Source organism: Anopheles stephensi, chromosome 2, assembly GCF_013141755.1.
Source record: "Anopheles stephensi strain Indian chromosome 2, UCI_ANSTEP_V1.0, whole genome shotgun sequence".
In the NCBI taxonomy this organism is placed as follows: Eukaryota; Metazoa; Arthropoda; class Insecta; order Diptera; family Culicidae; genus Anopheles; species Anopheles stephensi.
The window spans coordinates 84643301-84663734 of NC_050202.1; the positions used below are offsets into that span (position 1 = coordinate 84643301).

The 20434-nt window shown below is 44.5% G+C and overlaps 2 protein-coding genes across 22 annotated transcripts in view; both read right to left on the reverse strand.

Moving 5' to 3' along the window:
* Nucleotides 1–3895, reverse strand: part of LOC118504857 (voltage-dependent calcium channel type A subunit alpha-1-like) — a 21380-nt gene extending 17485 nt beyond the window's left edge. Inside the window, 1 exon segment of the mRNA XM_036039891.1 lies at nt 3677–3895. Coding sequence (XP_035895784.1) covers nt 3677–3687 — 11 coding nt within the window. The 5' untranslated portion in view covers nt 3688–3895.
* Nucleotides 3896–12372: 8477 nt separating this feature from the next.
* LOC118504855 (voltage-dependent calcium channel type A subunit alpha-1-like) overlaps nt 12373–20434 on the reverse strand; it is an 83792-nt gene continuing 75730 nt past the window's right edge. For 16 of the 21 annotated variants that reach the window (XM_036039890.1, XM_036039875.1, XM_036039888.1 and 13 more), the window contains 6 exons: nt 20309–20421; nt 20072–20229; nt 18199–18429; nt 17290–17447; nt 16957–17228; nt 12373–16880 (listed from right to left, as the gene is read on the reverse strand). In XM_036039890.1, coding sequence (XP_035895783.1) covers nt 16727–16880; nt 16957–17228; nt 17290–17447; nt 18199–18429; nt 20072–20229; nt 20309–20421 — 1086 coding nt within the window. In that variant the 3' untranslated portion in view covers nt 12373–16726. Of the gene's footprint in view, nt 16881–16956; nt 17229–17289; nt 17448–18198; nt 18430–20071; nt 20230–20308; nt 20422–20434 lie in introns of those variants that run through there. The other 5 variants (XM_036039889.1, XM_036039879.1, XM_036039883.1 and 2 more) reach the window with 4 other exon arrangements.

The following is a 20434-nucleotide window of genomic DNA, read 5'->3' on the forward strand; positions in this document are numbered from 1 at the left end:
TGTCTGGGGAAAAGAGTTTGGCAGTGTTCAGCAAGAAGCGTAATGCGTAAGCAATATTTTTTCAATAGCTTAATGATAATATCAAAACTCTAGCAATATGGCTGGGTCATTCTTCGTAAATAAATTTAAACAAAATAAATAAAAAATTATTGAAATTGTTTTGAAATTTACTAATAAAACCAAAACTAAAAACTATAATAAAAAAAGATAAACTTTTAAATAAAGTAAAGAATATTTAAAGTTTTTAAGGGGAGAACAACTATTTCCAAGTAAAATATTCCATCCATATCCCTCAAGACACTTCGAAATACATTCATTTAAGAATCTGCTTACGCTTCTAGTCTCAATGAATAATATTCATTCAAGCTGGCCTACGGGTAACGATGAATGTGTGCCAACAGCACCACCGCTGTGAGCCCTCCTGAGCATGTGCATGACGGTGCCAAACGTTATGGGACATTTAGCTTCTAAATCAAGCGGCCACTCAGCAAAATGTTAAACAAATCGGCCGCTCGCGACTGCAGCGGTCCGAAACTCAAGTACCGCAAGAAAGAAAAAAGCGCTCGCCCTGATTAATGATTCATCAATCTTCTGTCAATTCGTCAATCTGGCTTTTCCTGCGAACCGAGCTTGCGTCTCACGTCTGCACGATCCGTGAAAGATGAATAATGATGGCGGCAAGCTGCTTGCAAGAACAATGTGACAAAAGGGAACGAACGCGGCGGGGTGATGGTAAACATCGGAAACCCCGGTGGCACCATTCATCGACGACATCGGAATGGGTATGCTCACTGAATGAGCATACTGAGCGGTGACCGGCCAGGCAGTTGGATGCTCTGTGTGAATGCAGCCGCTTCAACTTTCCCCCCTCAGTTCCGGTAGTGATGTCGGCTGATGTGTCTTGTGTTGTGTTGTTTCCACTTGTTATTTCTGCAGGCGACACAGCACAACAGAAGCACAACAGTCCACGAGGACGTACGCGGCTGCCAAACGGCAGCCATGATCGATAATGGAATGAGCAGAGCAAAACGGGAGAAGGTCGCTCGGTGTTGGCACGATATGTAAACATTTGCAGTTTTGTTTTATTGTCTCCCGGAGCGGACGGGATTGTTTAGTTAGGAATTCAATTATCGAGCTGTTTCATCCATGGGAACTGGATTTGAATTGTTGATTTTCCTACTTAAATGATTAAAGCACTTTTCGAATGTATTTTTAAACGAATTTATTGTTTTCAATGTGTTCGTTGTAATAGTAACGCTTGAAAGTATGCTACTAGAGGTTCATAAACGGCATTTAGTATTAGTAGCTACGATCAGTTAATTTTTAAACGCCTAAAGGTAAGCAAAAAGGCATTCTTTTCCAGTTTCGAGAATTTCTACGATGAACAGAGACGTTAAAAACTTCATTTAATTTTCAAATATTAGGTAGTTTGTTAAGTTTAAGCACTTTAAGAAATATTTTTCAAATATTTTCTAAAAACATTATTCACATATGTTTCACGCCTAAAAGCATGCAACAAGACGTTTCTATATTTTCTTAAACAATCAATACACCTTTCAGGGAGTATAACCTACACAATCAAACGATCAATTCTTTTCAAGATGCTCTATGTATTAGCTGTATGTAACAATACTTTAAATGAGCCAGCTATAACACCGCTTGCTATTAAAATTGCCTTTTCATGTTCGAAAAATATTGTCCCACAGCAACCTTACCTCCGCACACCGTAGACACGCTACGGCACTGTTCCTTCAGGAAAAAGGTCATCCACGTTCTAGGAGCAGCACCGTTCGGCAGCCATTGTGATTGTCCGAAAAATTGGGCACAACGGCGCGGTCCCAGAGGTGACCCAGTTCGCATGAGCGCCTTTTCATCGTTCGTGTATCAAAAATTCATTTTACATTGCATCATTTCAATCGCAATGATGGTGAAGAAGAGCTCCCTATACCATGGGGACCAGTTACAGAACACTTTGGGCTGCGAAACAAACAAAAAAACTGATGCATTCTAGCAGCAGCGGGAAAATGGGCTGAAGGTGGGTCCGGCGCTCATGAAAGGACTCTCTTTCAGCCATTTCAAGGACAGGATGCTCTAGGGCAGACGAGGTTTCCCCGAGAGTCATGACAGTAGTTCCCGGTGTGTATGTGTGTGTGCGTTTTTTCCTAATCAAATACACACATATAAGCCGAGCCGTGACGTCAGTGATGACGAAATGGGACAGAACGGCATCATGTTGCTTTTTTTCGTCCTTGCGGCAAGAGTTCACAGATGAAAGAAGTAAAACCGCTTACTGAGAGCTAACGTGTCGAAGCGAGAGAGAGAGAGGGGGAGAGCGTAAACATAAATAAATCGAACAACAACTGAAGAACAGCACTCACGAGTCACAGGGCAAGAGATGTCGTGGCGAATGGTTACCAGCACGCAGCATAACACCGCGCTTTTGCTCGAGCATAAAGATGGCTCCCCCGTTAGTGGGGTCGGTTAAATTGGCTGGTGGACCGGGGCTGATGGGCCGGGGGGAAGGTTGGAGACATAAAGACGCCAACCCGAACGAGACAGACGCTCCATAACGCTTTTCATTTCGCCACATAGACATCCTCCGCTGCTCGGTAGCATCCCTCAGTGTTTTCGCGAAAAAGCGAAGATGAAACTGACTCCATCACGATAGATAGAAGCGGGCACGGCGAGGGGACGCTTTTCAAATTACAAACCACACATCAGGCACGTTTGCCTTGCGGGCCTTTTTGTGGGGATGGGGGGTTCATCTCATCGGTTTTAGGTGAAGCTCGGTGAGTTGCGGTAGGCCTGACTTTACAGCGCTCTTGTTGGGCCTCGCGAATCGACAGCCGGAGCGCAATTTCACGCATCGTGCGAGCAGCATAACAAACCGTGTTATTAACACATACCACCCAATCACACCACTCACACACGCAGAACGCAGGCTTTGCTGGCTGGCTGGTGAAGGCTTGCCGCTGAGCACCGAACTTTTACTGCGAATATTTGTTTATCGATCGCAGCGGAACGGACGACTCGGGCCTTGCGGTAGAGTGCGGCCGTTTGACTTTTGGCCCCTCCAGGGAATTCCTACACCGTTGGAACGGTGTGTCGCGATGGTGAGGTGGGCCGAAAACAAATAGAGCTAAGTATAAATAAAATTAGTATCAAAAGTCCAAAGACCTGAGCGGTTGGAATGGAGCACACAGCTTGGGCGTGAGCTTAAGCACGCACAGAGTGGGTGTAGGAAAATGAGAAACGCTGCTACGAGGTAATGACCACGTACAAGAGTCCCTGAAGGACCAAACTTGACCCCTAGAGTCGAAGTAATGGTGAGTAGCGTGGTGCTCCCTCGAGAGGAGAGTAAACTTTTTTCCATCTTTTCATCAGCTTCCATATTAGCTTGAATGGAAAACTGAGTTTAAAAAACATGAATCATCATCTTTTTTTTTCACGCAACAGCACTTGATTTCGGTCTTGCGATGGAGGCGCCTGGTGACGCATAACTTTTTCTAGTGTTGATGGGAAATGATGACGCCCGAAAAAAGGGACGGTAAAGGAAAGTGATGCTCGATGACAGTCACATTTCGGCATGCTGGGCATGTCATTTGCGCTCCCCTCAACTCCTTTTCCGAAAATCCTAAACGGTGACTAACCCCCCCACAAAACGCTCAATACTCACGCACTGTACATTGGGAGGCTTCCGATGGGAGATCAGTGTCTCCGCACGTTTCACACGGTTAGTTTGAACGCGGAATAAAACATTAGGGAAAAATCAGCACGCGCACACACACACTCGCGCGAAGAAAAACGGGAAAATATAACAACAATACGGCCACCTTTTCCTGCGAGCCACTCGAAGCACTGGGGAATATACAAAGCACGCACCACGAACGCGACCCGACGCTCCGTACGACTGATTCGGTGGAGGCTTACGAGTCCATCGTTTGGTGTAAGTTTTCGGACACTCAGCTCGTGCTGCACACCTCCGCGCCAACTCTTCTACCCGAGCGGGAGCTCACGTAGGACGTGGGGCACCAGGCGCCTCCATTTGAAAACAACTTTTCCTTCTGGCGAGAATGATTCTACCTAGAAGCATGGCGTATTTGTGTGTCTATGTGTGGGTTTAGAAGCGAGTGAATATTATTTCCTGTTCTTCTACCAGCTTCACCATCAAACGAAACGGATGATGGTGCTTGTAGATGTAAACGATGACGTGTAGTTTACAATAAATTCTCTCTCCTGCATTTATTTCTCTCTGAGTTACACTGAGTGACGCTACGAGCTACCGCACACTCATCAAGGATATGTGCTGCGGTTCTGGCACACGTTGGTGGCAGTTGTGCTGAAGATGTGTACGATAAATAAAAGTAAGCGAAACCGTTTTGCAGAAACTCGTTCGGGCACGTTTCTGGTACCACGAACCGACCAAACGGGGCTCATTTCGTCAGCAGTGAAGTTGAAGAGCGGAGAACACTCGGTACGGCTCGGGCGGATCGACACGCGGCACAACATCGGTACGACAGCATCTGAGCAAAAGGTGACCGATTACAGCAAGCACTTTTCAAGGCTCTCGAAGCGTACGCTGGTGGTTTAAGGATGGCAGGGAATACATTAACATTCATTATGCTCCAGTTGAGGCTACAGTGAGCGAGCAGCGCTAAGTGAACTTAAAGGTGGTTGCTAGCAAACGTGGCAATGATATGGTACGCGCTGGATTTTTTTTCTGTTTGCGTTTTTTTATGTTTATCGAGAAAAACGTTCAAAGAATTTTTAAATTGCAAAACTTAAAACAAGCAAATGTGAAGTGAAAGTTCAGAGAACTGAAGCTTATTATTGATTTATGTTGTAATTTTCGATTCCTGGAAAAAAGGATTGCGTGCTAACGACTCAACTCCTGGCCTGGCAGTACATCAAAGCGTTCCGAGAAATTTGTTTTCATATGCATCCAGCGCAAAATGGTGCCGTGTCGTGTGAACGCACTGGAAAAGCATCAGCATGGAACCATCCATTGCGCATACAAATAAGAATGCAAATTAATTCGAAGTAAAACGGTGGCATATTCAAGCAGCTGCAGTAGATGCATTTCCTGCTGTGATGGATGGTGAATGCTTGAAGGACGCTTACTTATTAAATGTGCTTTAATCTATTTAAAAAATAGTTTTTTTCTTCTGACTTTTGTCCTATATTTTCAAAGGTTTTCTCATTTTGTATTCAGTAATATTATCGTTTTTTTATGATTCCACTTAAAAGTGTTTCTAAAATTCTGGTTGCGCCTAAAAGTATGCAATGTCATTTTTGTATTAAAAAACCTATGAAATCGATTTGTTTTTACAAAAAGCTATTGCGAATAAAACCCGTAACATCGAAAATATGGTTAAATATTGTATTCTTCTTGCAATACCTTTAAATATAATAATTTCAGAAATCGTGATTTAAAGGCAAAGGCCTCACTTACGCGATGCATGGGCCAATTTCCCCCCAATTTTTCGTGTGCTTGTGTGTGAAAGAAAAACAACTCACGGTCAACGGTCCTACCGTCCAATCGGCCCAATTTGCATTCCATTTCACAAACGTAAACATAAACCACGCGCAGTGACCCAGTAACACCAAACCAAACAAAATGGCACAGAACGAGGCGCGTTACATCAACATCAACAGCTGTATATTATTAAAATGAGCCTATAATCGAGAAATCAAGCCAGTAACCCGAAGTACTGTATGTTGATGGGGGAAGAAAGATTTGTAAACAAATCGCAAACAGATTCGAAACGGAAGTGGCGCTAGCGAAACCGAACACCGTCAAACGTCAAGTATCGCGGTTCAACAAGAGGCCCCTTGCGTATGTGTGCGTGATGGAAGAATGTTTGGCATTCATTCCCCATTTTTTGCCTTTAGCATTGAGAGAGGTTAAGCTAGGGGGAAACCGTGGGTAGAAGTAGAGGAAAACAGGACCCGTCCATTCTAGATGGTCCGCTGTCACGCATACACTCGCAGATGGGGAAGGCATGTACAGCAGGCAGGACGTTGTGTGTTTATCTGCAGCATGGCCTGGTGCTTGGCCTGGCAGTAATGGATTGGAAGTTTCTCAAGTGTCACTAATACATCGCAAAGGTCATGCGGGTTTTGTTGTGTGTTTATAAAAAGTTAATTAGGGTAGTTTTTCGAGTGAGTGAGAGGGAGTGAGAGAAAAAGAGAGAGAGAGAGAGAGAGAGAGAGAGAAATGTTCCAACTTCTTCTTGTATCTTCCACCGGTGACAAGATAAGATTGGAACAAGGTTTTTTCCCGTAAACTAAAGGGCAGGCAGCGTATATTGGAGAATCCCAGGTCACAGCAATGGAACACACAAAAACGGGTGACGAACGCGCGTATCGATCAAACGCGCTGTGTGTCATAATGTATCACCGGCTCTAGAGGGAAAGCTCGTACGGTTATTTAGCGCGAACAGTTTGTACGATAGCGCAAGGACACAGATTCAGCAAAGCCAGCCGAGCAGCAAGCTGAAGCTCACATGAGGAGCTTTAAATCAGACTGCCCTGAAGGTTGCTTCTTCGTCTATGCTACAATCTCTACCCAGAGCTGGAGAAATGCGTAACGTGCGGTCTGTTTAGATGGGTTGATGCATGTAGACGGAAGTCTAAAAATAACACTCCACAACGGCGCAAACGGCGCCGACTGGTGGATTTATACTGCACACAAAAGATTACAATCGTGTTTTACCACAACCAACCGGCCAGTGTAAGGAAAACGCGTGTCCTTATGAAGAAAAACTTTCACTCTCGGCTTTTCGTTCCCTGTCGCACGCTTTTGCACTTATTGCAAACTGCCACCAACACCAGTGCTGCAGCTCATTGTGCATCGTACCTTGTGCCGTACTGTTGTCATCCACTTTGCACGACACACTCACACACACACACGCCAATGGACGCGACTGCAGCTATTTTCGTTCTTGGAATGCTTCCAACGGGAACGGTGTCAGTCTGGTGCGTTGACCAGGATTCCGAACACAAAGCGGCCTGAGAAGCGTATAATAAAATGACAGATTTATACCTTTTATCGCCTATGGTCGGTCCAGAGACTATCGTAATGGGAAGTGCATTACTGTATCGTTTTGTACGGCCGGGGTTTTTTGCATTACAAATGTGTAGCTGTGGAACGTGGAAAATCCGCTAAGAAACGAAAAACGGTTGACAGTATTGTTTTCGCCTAGTTTTCCAGCTTGGTTTAGGTCAGTGCCAGAATGCAGAAAATGGGACGGAAAAGGGGCATTTTGTTTGTTCCGCTTCAACTTCACGGTTAGTAGACCAAATTCAGCAGGGAGAGTGCATGACAATACGCTCGGCACGATTCTGTGTCAGGCGATATCTCCCTGAGGACTCAAGTGTTGCTGTTTTTGTCCTGCTCGAACCAATACTCAGTTGTCCGTTCCTATGCTTGCTGGAAGGATATGACAAAAATTTAATTGTATTATCTGGCGTTGGTAGATATACAATTCTCTTTCAAGTCTATTTATTGAAACAAAGAGAGCTTTCTATAAAATTCTATTGTCGAAATATAATCTCAATGCTCCCAGATATGATGTCTTGGCTTCAAATACTCTTCAATTCTCTTAGACACTTTGAATCTCCAGAGGTCTTGGGCTACCATTTCTGACTTCCTTGACTTAATGTTACCCGTAGCTGGATAATTAGTATAAAGTATGGTAACTTCAAACATATGTAACTATTGAAGAATCTGAATACGAGTTCTCAATTTTTCAACAGAGGTGCTTCTGTGAAGTCTAATTATAGCAATGAATTATAAAACACTGAGGCTCAACGACCTTTTAGGCCATATAATGGCTTGCAAGACTTTTTGATACCACGTAGTTGGATTGTTAGCCCTTCACTACAGGGACACGGCCTGGATGAGATTTGAACCCCGATCCTGCCGTGTGAAGATCGACTTAAAGTTAAAGTTTAAAGTTGAGAATGACTCTTAACGATCCTTTCAAGCTCGTTATTGGTGTAAAATAAAGGTTTACACTATGATATCTTTTAAACCTTTCAAATAGCCACATCCAGGTCTACAATCTAGGTCCAGTTTCTCCCAACTAACGTCCACTAAAGAGATAGTTCAATGCTGTGGTCGACTTCGAGTCCTTTTCAAACACTTGTATTAGATGAATCAGTAAGTATTCCACACTCAAAAAACCGTGATGTACCAAAATGTTTAACCGAAAATGTCCGCAACACCTCCAAAAACTTACCTTAAAAGTTATATACATCCACGCAGCAAATCCGGCACATTATCCACTTCGTGCGAGACACACAACCGCCAGTGGGACCGTTGGGACCATCGCCAGCTATTTACTATTCCTACTCATAAGGCAACGAGCACCACACCTGCTGCTGCTTCAGTTGCCTTCACTGCTATCACTGTGGCCACCAGGTTTGCTTAACTGGTTGGAGGAAAGCGGTCACTTTTCCTTGCCAACCCTCTCAGACACACACACTCGAGATAGCACTCGTTATATTGCCGTATTGATTAATAGAAAAAAGCGACAGAAACACACACACACGCACACTTACTGGATCTATCGCTTAACCGAACACTGCACTCACAACACAACAGCACAACCGTATGATCATCACTTGCGCGTTTCGCTTAGAACAATTGCGGGTATGTGTGTATTTTCCTATGTTTTTCCCCATACGCTAGGGGTGGAGAGGGAAAAGCGACGGTGGTTGAAATAAATTCGACAGAAACAATTTATCAAAAACCGATCGTTTCGTTGATTGAATCAATGCTCTTTATACGTAATTAAATCCAATCGTTGCGCCGAAGTTTTCCCGAAAAGCCCGGTCCATCGCCATCGTAATCCTATCTAGATTTGGCACCCGCACCTCCCATCTTCCCCCTCCCAAAGAAGGATAAGAGAAAATGAAGACCCACCCCAACACGGGAATCGGCACTCGCCGCACTGGCATCCTTCCAAACGGAAATTAATTTTTAATCCTTCGCTATCCCTTCTCTGGCCAGACTCGTCCAAACCGCTCGAATGGGTATGGGTTGGTAGAAGAAGGAGGGGAAGGGAGTCGAAGAGATCGAAAAAGAGGGGACCCGGGGGTTTCGGATGCAACTCTACCACACCGGGTGTCCTCCTTCTAACACATGAAGCTGACGAAAGAGCCATCGCGTTTTTTGGAGCTCACGTGCCCAATTCCTGTGTGCTCCGCCAGCAAAAATGGTACAAACTCGCTGTGACCCAAAACCGGGATTCTATTAGCTTCCTCTTCGTGTGTGTGTGTGTATGCGCGTTCTATTTGTGTGTGTGTAAGAAGAGCACAGCATATCCCATCCAAGCAGCTTGAGAGTCCTCAGAACGATAAACATTATCCTTTTTAGCGCTCCTTAGATCAACACCCTATTGAGAAGATGATGCGGTTGGGGGAGTGGATGGATGGATGGGTGGAAATGGCGGTTCGATTGGTTCTATTTTTATCCCTTATCTTCATCCCGGGGTTTCCTTTTCTTTTCATCCCCCAGAGCTGGTGGCAGTGTGTCATCCTCCATGTGTGGTGTGCGCATTTCCGCCCCACTTACTCACACACACACACGTAGCCTCGCCGCAGTCTCGTCACCGTTTACATCGGTCGACCCACAGAACCCGATATAGATCCTTTTGTTCGTGTTTTGTGGCGTGTCCTGTCAGTGTGCTGTTTGGGAGGTAAAAAGCGTAGAAGGTTCATCCTTTATCCTTTTGTCTCTCGCTCTCTCTCTCGCTTTCCCTCTTTTTCGCTCTTGTTTTTCTTAAGCAGTGTGTTCTCTCTTAATATCGCTTGCTCTCTCTCTCTCTCTCGCTCGCGCACTTTCTTGGGGGTTCGTATTTTCTTGCCCTCCTCATGTGATCGGTGATTTGCGGGAGGTTGGAAAATCTAGCTAAAAGGAAGCGAAGGGCTTGGTGCTGCTGGATTGCAGTTGCTTCCCTTTCGGTCTCTCGTTCTCCTCCTCTCTCACTCTTTCTATTGCTCTTCAAAGCAATAGAGCACTTTCTTCAAAAGCACGATGTTCAAAGGACACACACACGCTCACAGAATATAATCAGGTTCGTCGTGATGGGAAGATATTTTCGTCCGAAGAAACGATAATTATATTTTTCCACCGATCCACCTGACTACTTCCATCCTCTTTCTCTCTTAGAGACACACACACACACACACATTCTGGAGCGGAACAGGAAGAGTCCTGTGAGATCCTTTCTAGATCCTGGCTGCCTGGAATCGCTTAGCTTCGGTTAGCTATCAGAATGAAATTTCTTTCCCACATTCTACTAACGCACAACGTTTTCCACCGACGAGCACACACACACACACTAATGAGCACACATACATCCGTGCGTCACGGACGTGTAACCGTTGGCTCGGAACGACCCCAGAGCGGCAGGATATAAAAGGGAAAAATTTTCTCTTGCTGCTACTGCCACTGCTGCTCAGCCTTGTTTTTCCGAGCCCACCGAGGGCACAATTGCACAACCGTGGGCCTGGGAGGTTAGGAATTTTCACTACGGACTTTTTCACCTCCACCGCAAGAAAGAACACACACACTTTTCCGTTCCTTTCCTTTTCTCTGTCGTCGAGATTTGCCCTTCTAGCTGCTAGAGCTCGAAGCGCACGGAAAAACGCATTGCCCGCGTTTCGCACGTACATGCAGCACACTTACGCACCTTCACACACACACACAGACACACATGTATACACGGGGTCTCCAGGCTCCGGACCGCTCGGCTTCCACGTTGCACGCTGGCTACGGTACCTCAGTGCACACACACAAACACACCCGTGACCTGACCACACCGACCACCACAAAAAAAGCACAAGCGAACCGGGGCGGAACACACGGTTATGGACGAGGTCTCGGCTCGATGCCTGCCTGCACTGTTCTGCGTTCGGTTGCGAGCGAACCGTTTACCTTAACCTGCAGCAAAAGGTGACCGAGAGCCACGGCTGTGTGTTCGGGTTTTTCGGTGCCTGCTCACCGATTGTCGTCGATCCTTGTGTCCGCCACCGGGCGTGAGAGCGAGAGCGCGGGCGTCAGTTGGAGAAAATGCCGGCTGGCTGGCTGGCAAGAGTGTTGCTAGTGTGGGAGGGAGAGAGCGAGAGGGATCGGAGGAAAAGCTTAGGGAGGGTGGAGGGTGGTTTAGTGTGGGTGCGAGTGGGATGCAACGAGTATTGTTCGCCTGCTGATGGGCGAGGGTTGAATCGGTATGCTAAAACTCACCTGCTCATTGTTTCGGCTTTCGCTCCGGAAAAGCCACCAGTAACTATAGGCTTTGGTTTGGGGAATTGGTTGTAAAAAGATGAAAAGCGTGTGTGTGTGTGTGCATGTGTGTGTTCTTCTTTTTTTGTTTGCTCCCCTCGATGCCAGAAGAACACAGCGATCACGTTTTTCGTGGGAATAGGGTAGCATGCGAAGTTATGAGGGCTTTAGCAACGTCGAACGTTAGACATGCAAATAATTCGATAATTGAAGTAAAATTACTTTGCTGGACGATGACAAGTTGTATTTTTTTGTATAAAATGATTGATATAACACATTTAATTACTAGAAACATTATAGCAACAGCTGCAACATGCTTTAATAAACACATGGAAAACATGGATTTCTTAAAATTAAGCAAAATCAGAATAATCAAAATTGAATCATTTTAATCAAGCTCATGAAAAACAAAATAACATAAATACAACTTGCATTTTGTGATCAAGATTTTTCTAAATCGAATCGATTTTTCTAAATTAGAAATCGTTCTAAACTAAAATAAAAATTTAAAAATTGATTGATAACTAAGAATGTCAAAATGAATAATAAAAGCGACTAGAAAATCTCCTTTAAGGAATTAACACATAGAATTTGACATAAACAGGAAAAAATAATTAAATACGACAATTATACGGCATAATTCTTCTCCAATTTTTCAAATATTAACGTACATTAACAATAAACAAATCATGAGCAACCGAAAAAAACGAGCAAAAAACAATACCTATCAAAGCTCTGAGTGATCAAATCTTCAGCCACATAAACAGAAAGCTTAAAAAATCTTCCAAAGCTTAAAGAAAGCAGTGGAAAGCTTTTTCCCGGAAGCAGAAAAGTTTTCCTCGAAATTAGAACTTCTCTATTTCGGGTAAAATTTTGAAAAAAGGTTATTTTGCTTGGGAAAGCATTGAAGCGTTGAATGAAATATTTCAAAGCACGTCCCGTAAAGTATGCAATTTGCATGATCGATTGATTTCCTAAGGATTCAGATTAAAATTTTATGTTGAATGTAAATGGAAAATGAAATGAAAAACACAACAAAAAAAAAAAAAAAAAAAACTCTACACATTGATTTTGATTCATTTGTTACTTTTGTTAAGTTTTTATACTATCGGATTCGGTTGATTTATTTCCCTTTTGGTTTGGTTTTGTTTAGTGGCGTTTGGTAGCCGTTGTAGCAAACATAGCTCCTGTACAACGCAAACCCGCCTGCAGATAGATAAGGATGTGAGTTTTTCGCAAACATATTACTAACCGTGTTTTTTGTTACATTTGGTTGTTGCATAGTATTTTTCGTACCATTCTGTGTCCTATGCCTATCACCACGCGCGCACGCACAACTCGCTAACCGTAGCCATACTAGGATAATGGATGTATTTTTTTGTTGTTGCGGTTTTTGCGGGAAACTCGAAAAAACGGATCGAAGGGGATTTGAAAACGCTTGGTTCTTATGCTCTCGGGCACGGTAAACACTGGTGTCACTTGCGTGGTTTTTGTTCGTTGCGGATACAGACAAAAGCAAACAATGCCTCGCGGAGGTTAAGTAATAAGCTGCCGGACAAGCACATGGACCAGAAAGCGCCTCACAAACACAAACGCGTACTAGCGCACTAAGCGTATCATTCACAAACCACGCTTGTGACAGGTTCGGACATACTAGGAGACCCAGGCGACGGGGGGCCTTAGCCTCGGATACGGATAACAATCGAGGAGCTTTGGGACTTGATTTGTTGTGAGCGCTATACACATATGCAGTGTGCACATCGCACACATACACACACATACTGATGGCATGGTAGCGATTAGGGGATCTCCTTCAGGAGTGAGGATTAGAATATCCACTGGAATAACTATATGTATAAATTCTACATAAACACCCTTGTCCCGTCTAAATACACCATCTTGGCGCTCGGTTACCAGTACACCGACTCCTGACGTTTATACACGCAACACAAGGGAAAAGGAGTCCTACTTACGTCATTCGTGGATTCTTCGGCTGTGTTAGGTGCGTTTCCTCTTGTGTTCTTCCCTCTTTTTTTTGTTTTGGTTTCATTTCTATACGATTTAAACGTTGATGTATCACAGAAAAAATGTATGTACAACATCGGATTCAAAGTTGCATTCTCCGTCGTCTAAATCGTCCGCACTTTTTTTTTTGCTGGGAAAACGGGGGGTTTTCAATCAGTTTTCGCAAGATGGAATGGGATATTTCTCTTACGTCTTTTTTTTCTCGCGGTGCTCTTTCGAGATGGAACTATTGTTATTTGCGTTAGTGGGTATTTGATCGATAACGACAACTATTGTAAGTGGATTTGTTTTTTTTTCTTTGTTGCTTCGCCCGGAGTCACTGTTTTCTATGTGGTAATAATCTTTGCTTCATGTAGTCATTAGTTTGTTTGCTCGCTTTCTAAAGACAATCAAGACGATTCGCTTCGAGATGCGAACGGTACCTTACATATTGGCTAACTTCTGATTTTACACTACACGATGAGCTACATGATGACGGAGGTCGATTCTATGCAACAGATGAAGCTGTTTTTGTTTTGTTGACGGGATGCTTGTACATGCAGTATACAACACTTTACATACAACGATAAGAAACGTGTCGCTCGATATGGTGCCTCATCCGGTTGCGGTCACTAATATACACGCGCGTGTGTCTAGTAATAATCACGATCTCCCGCGTTACGCGTTAGGCGTTGCCAACAGTTCGAGCGTTACGTGTATCTACCGACTTATCTTTGGCTGGATTTTTTTCACCAAACTTTTTCGCTTTCTCTCTCTCTCTCTCTTGTAATATTTTGCTTTGCTACATCTTACCTTATAGTCAGAGTGTACCAGGAAACGAAAACCCCTATCGAATTGTATGCAAACATTAAACATTGTTAGATTCAGTTTTATATATATATGCTTCACTAATAGGTCAACAGGTTTTGTTAATGGTTTTGTTTAGTCGTTTAACGAAACTCTACAACAACGCTACGGAGAAAAAACGGAGAATAAAACTCTAGGCAAGGAGAAGAAAACGAACGCAGATTGGTATGTGCTTATTGGGGTGTGTGTTTCGGGAGCGATTATCCCCTAAACCCTAGCAAACACTTCTCGATAGAAAGGCGAACAGGTTGTGTATTAGTACAAAGGACCACCAAACGCGTTTTGTCGCTAAGGGGTTTGGCGCTCTAAATATTGGCAACTGTTCATGTCTTGTGTTTTGTCTTTAAATCGCTATAATCGTTTCGCTTCCGGTTGCGGTTTCAAAATGCTCGAATTAGAAACAGTATAAGAACGGGGAAAAATGGCAGTTTAACAATGTATGAATGCTGTTACGCCGGTGAAGTCGCGGTATAGCTGTGGTCTGTTACAAACACTGAACAATCGATCGTACCTTTGCGCTTTCCCTACAGTACAGCACCGTTCGGCAATAAAATGCTGCTTTGCTCTCACGGAGGAGCGTTAGATGTATGTACAGCAAAATCTGGGTACGGTTGAAGGAAAGAGATCAAACTTTGGCAACAATGTTTAGCTGATGCTACTCGCGAACGAACGTTCCAATCTGTGGCCCACCTTTGCTAGGCCTTTACAAAAATTACTGAAGTTTCTGTTGAGTAGTGTTAAGTGTTTTTAAAGCTAGTTTTTAATCAATGTTAGCTCGACATCTTCCTCTGTCCTTTCATACTTCCCATTTTCCCAGAAGCGTTTCCGTCTTTTGTGTGCCCAATTACAGATAATCTGGTTAGCCTTCGCGCGGCTTGGACCAACACGTAATGTATCTACTTACATCTAAGCGCTTGTTTCTGTTTTTGTTTTCAAAGGGAAATTCGGCAGTAGTGTAGTGTTTTTTTGCACCCCTTTCAACGATTTGCCCCTAAAGCTATGCAATAAATTAACGTCACTTACACCAGTCGAGCACAGTGAAGCGCTTTCAACAACGCTTTAAAAGCCAATGTACCTCGATTGCATACTTTCAGGCGCCGAAAGTAGAACAAACCACCTTTCATTTGCCGTGGAAAGGTGTGAAAAACATCTGGAACGTGGAACTACCGGGCACAAGGTGACGTAAGGTGTCGGGGGCGCAATTCGAAAAAGAAAAGAAAAAACCTGAAGCGGCCTACTAATTGTGCAATCCCTGTATATCACTAGATACAGTCTACTACTATGGCTGGTACTGTCACGCGCCAAACACTGGTCCAAAAATTCCTCTTTCTCCGCGGAGAAGCTACACACCTGCTGTGTCTCTTGCAGTATAAGACTATCTACAGCCTGGATCTAAAACCTGCGATTCGACCACGATTCACTTTCGATGATGTTTTCTTAAGTTTGCGTTCGGTTTGTTGCTGATACGTGTGAAAATGCTACTAGGTTACCGTAACACCGCTACACTACACGACGACGACTACACACACGTCGCTTCTCTAGCACAAGGAGCGCGATATGATGGGGTTTCTCTTTCTGGTCAGTTGTGTGAGTTAACGAAACTTTGCTAGGTGGGTGTGTTTTAGTGCCTTTCTTTAGTTGGTTACGCTACGTAATGTTCTACGCTCCCTGTCTTGTCCACGGACTCTATGGCGTGTTGGCCTTTTCACTACATAAAAATTCCCTGCATTGATGTGTCTGTATGGGTCTGTGTGCATGTGTGTGTGTGTCCGTACATGTGTGTCTGTGTGCTAATTTCATCCTAACTAGTGGTTTCTAGGCGCATTGTCGCGTACTAGCGCGTACTATCGACCGAAATCTAAACCGCAAGACGATTTTTCGACGAACTTGCGATGAATTTACGCCTCTCTCTCGATCTCTCTCTCTCGATTTTCTTTTCAACTGTCCGTGTTTCAGTCTTTTTATAAATGTTTTTTCGGTTGCTCGATATTTATTAGTGAATCCCTAAACTCACCAGCAGCTGTCTCGAGTAATGGGATCGTACTTCGATTTCGGTTTTGTGGGGAGAGGATAATGCAGATGAAGCTAGTCGGTCTATTTTCTTCGGGATTGCCGAAACAGATTTCTCTTCGTGGCGGAACAAAATCCACCGAGATTTAAACGTTAAACTGGTCGCTTGAAAAGTCCACCTTGATAGGACGGTCACCTTGTGCCGGTATGTTTTGAAAGTTCCTCAAAAAAGATCTGCGAGCTGGCTTGGTTACGCGAACACGAACTTTGGGGAACAAAAACTACTTACTGGACTTCATGCTAGCCGGGATTACGAATCGTTCGTAAGAGTATTTGCTACTGTTCTATGCCTCTCTCAACTACTGTGTTCGATCATCTGATGCCTTAAAATATCGACGACAGGACATCGGTAAGTCGGTTTCTCCTTTACAAAACAGCTACAAACGCATTCTGTGGTAGGGCGCTCAGCAGACGCCTGGCAGGGTTAGCGTGGCCTTACACCCAGATCTGTTCTCGACGCTTGCGTTCACCCTGCCGCCTTCGCACCCTATGCTAGCACCAGTCTTCGTCGTCCGAATCGGAATGTCTAGAATGAAGCGCACCCTTTGGTTTGTAGCCGTTTAGGATGGGCGACGGTAGTACGCGACCTCCAGTGCGTCCCATCGCTAGTGCCTGCTCGTACGATAAGGGTACCGAGTGTTCCATTCTGGAAGCAGAGCCCGAAGATTGTCTCATTAGCGATTTTGAGGAGAAGTTTACTAAGAATAGTGTTGAAACCATACCTTTCGTACTCGCGCTCAAACTCACGCTCGATCTCCCGCTCGCGCTCGTACAGTTCCCGCTCCCGATCGCGAAATTCGTACCGGACGCTGTAGTCTTCGTGACTCCGCTCGCGACTATTCCGGAACCGCTCCCGATCTCGTTCGCGGTCCCGCTCGCGGTAGTAGAGATCACGATCTCGGTCCCGGTCGCGCTCTCGCGGCTCTCGGAGGAACTCACGCGACTGAGGCAGCGAGTGAACGCTGTGAGGCGTATTGTGGGACGAATGACCAGTCTGGAGGAGAAGTACAAACACTTAGGTAGGAGGTTCACAGTAAATCCACATCAAGACTTACGTGTGTAGGACTTGCATTCAACTTGGGGAAGTTGATGTTCGTTTGCTTCAGCTGCAATGTCGAAGGTTTGCAAGGTGTTGGCGGTAGCCGACGTCCATGACCCTGACGACGTGTCACCAGCACAGGATAGCTATGCTGCACGTGAGACCCTGAAGAACCTACCGAACGTTAGACCGCACACGTATTTGGGAGAGAGAGAAAGAAGCATAATACATTGTGAATGATGTTCCCCATATAGAACGCTCTGTATGGAGTAAGCGATAGACATCAACATTGGTGATAACTCAACAAAGATACGGTACAGAAGGATACAAGTGTGTATGATTGCGATGGAAGAAAAAAGCACATAGAAGTCGGGAAACCATACAGGAAGTTACACGTCAGGTTCCCTATTGCCCTACTTATAAAAAACATCTCCCAAACCTCCCGGGATCTCACACCGTACAGAATACAAACACTCGAGCGGAGATGGGCAGAAACTAAAACATAACCTCATGCTCTTAACAGATAACGAATGGGGAAACACTGGGAGACCGTTTTGGTGCGTTAAATGGTGTGTGCAGGAGGGAGTCCTACCGAAAACTGGACACAGTTTGACGGCTGACATTTTACAAACGAAGCGACGTCACAAGTGAGTCACGGATGAAGATTTACAGCGTACTACGGTTACGGTGGGATTACGGATCAAAATACACGAAGAGAACTGAAGATGGGCTAACTGTACGAGGGCTGGAAAGGAAGTAGCTGGATAAACAAAGTCCACAAACAACAGCCAGTATGAAGGGGAATGCGTGACAGACAGAAAGGGCTCGGGGAGGAGAAACAGAGATAGCAGAATGAAGGAAGGTTTGTTGTGTGTGTGTGTGGGTTCGTGTGGTTTTGTGTGGTAGTATTTGGCTATTGCTGTACCCATTCCGTTGCGGAACTTCCGCCGGGCCTGGTCCCGGTCGCGCAGCTCTTGCAGTAGCTGGGCCGGGCTGGGCGAACGCGACCGTTCGCAGAGGATCGTCGTATCGTACGGTTGATGGACAAGGTGGTTTTTGGAACGGTCTTTACTACTGCGATGCTGGGCACTACTATGTACACCGAAACGATTGGGCGACGGCGAACGGGCGGGGCTGGTTGAGGCCGACCAGGAACCTAGATACGTACGGAGTAGAAACAACAACCACAGAAAAGAAAGGGAACAACATTGGAGCAAAAACCATTCAAAACTGGAAGGATCGCTGCGGATCCTGGAGCGGCCGAACGTTCGCGTACGGCACGTCGGGATGCGAGTTACACCGGTTACTACCGTGGCTACAAACATTGCTAACAGCGCAAAGAAGAGAACACATACGCGGCACGTGAACGCGACGCACGCTAGTAGAGTAGCTAGCATCCTACTAGATAGTCTAGACGGTGAACGGTTAGACCACCAAGCTAGGTAAGGTGGGTAGAACAGGATGATTGGACAGATTCAGATGATCCGATACCACTAGAACGGGAATGTTTCTCTTTTTTTTATACAGTCACAAGTATGTGCCACTACATACCACTCACACTTCTAGCAGCTATATATACAGGTACAGGTGTAACTAAGCTAAAATAATTAAAAGCGCACTACGAGGTGGTAGCTACAAGAGTGATGTACAGAGTAAAAATTTACATAGTAAAAGCGAAAATGAGAGGTGGTATAATTATAATTAATGTAAATGCTAATGAGACTTCTACGCATTTCATGTTTAGCAAATGCTTCGATAAAAATACCCTACTAAACTGACAGTTTCATGTCTGGAAGCTGACTAATTCATTGCATAATTTCGGGCTTATTTTGGAGCTATTTCAATCATGCCCAAAAGTATGCAAAGCGTTTTACAAAAATATTTTTTTTTTTGTTAAGAGTGCTATTTTGTTCGAGTCTGATCAAATAACTATTTTAACTATTTTTTAACTTTCTGAAGCTTACGCCAAAAAGGGACAGCACGCAGAAGTTCTTGCAGCGCTCTAAACTAAATTTGGAATTGATTCTCAGCCTCTTGAAGGCAGAACAAACACTATGATTTTGATTGCGCCTGAAAGTATGCTCACTAAAAGATCTAGGATCATCTTCTTTACCTCTTTGCATACCTTCGGGCGCTTCTAGCACGTAGCACTTAGTTATTGCACTTCTACTATTTCAACCAATCGTATCTATTCCTAACAGAAGCCAGACGGACAAATGGACAGCTTGCATATTATGCGCTATGTGAGTTCGCTGAGCTATTCTAGGCATATAGTATTCGGAAAATGATGCACACTTCCGAATGAACGATGCGTACGTTACCGGGTAACTGGTATTTATATGTAAAATGTGAAAGTTTTGCTCATAAAAATTCATAATCAGCTCTCCTTCCTCACGGACGAGGAGTACGTTTGATGTTGAGTTTATGTGTGTCAGTCTTCCATGGGTGTGGAGTAGAAATTTTGATACAGTAAACATCCGTTTGAACAAATCATCGCTTTCGCTGTCAAATGGTAAACAAAGCTTTAACAGAAGAAATTTAACGCTATTGCAGTTACTACAATCGAAAAAAAAACTTTAATTAATTATAACACAAAAAAAGCTGCAACTCTAATTTTGAAAACGAATTTGCATTGTTTTGTTCAGTAAGAATTTTACTTGAGATAGAGTATAGAAAGCAATCAAATCAAATTCAAAAACGAAAGTTGAGACGCCCAGTTGGCAGACTGTAGAGGGAGGCGAGACAGAGCTGTACGACACTCAACATCAATAGTGAAGTGTTATGAGTTTTTATGTTACCTCGGTTGTGCCTGTGCGCATAGCCGAAATGATGCCTACCACGTCTGTGTTCCTCCTTTTGGATCTCCACCACATTCGACACGGTGTCGGAGAATCCGATCTCGTGCTGATGGTGCCGCTTCCGCGGGCTCGGCGTACGCACCAGCGGAGACTCCCGTCTGGGGAATTTATTTGGGAAGAGAAATTTGAAGCATTAGTACTGAGGTCCTCCTCCCTTGGGTGATACGGCCGACATACCTCAAGCTCGGCGATCTACGATGCCCATTGTGATAGGCGTGCCCTGGATGCAGATGTCCATCCGCAGGTGCCAGCGACTCAAGGGACGGTTGTCTCGATACATCCTGCAGCTCCTGTTCGATGTAC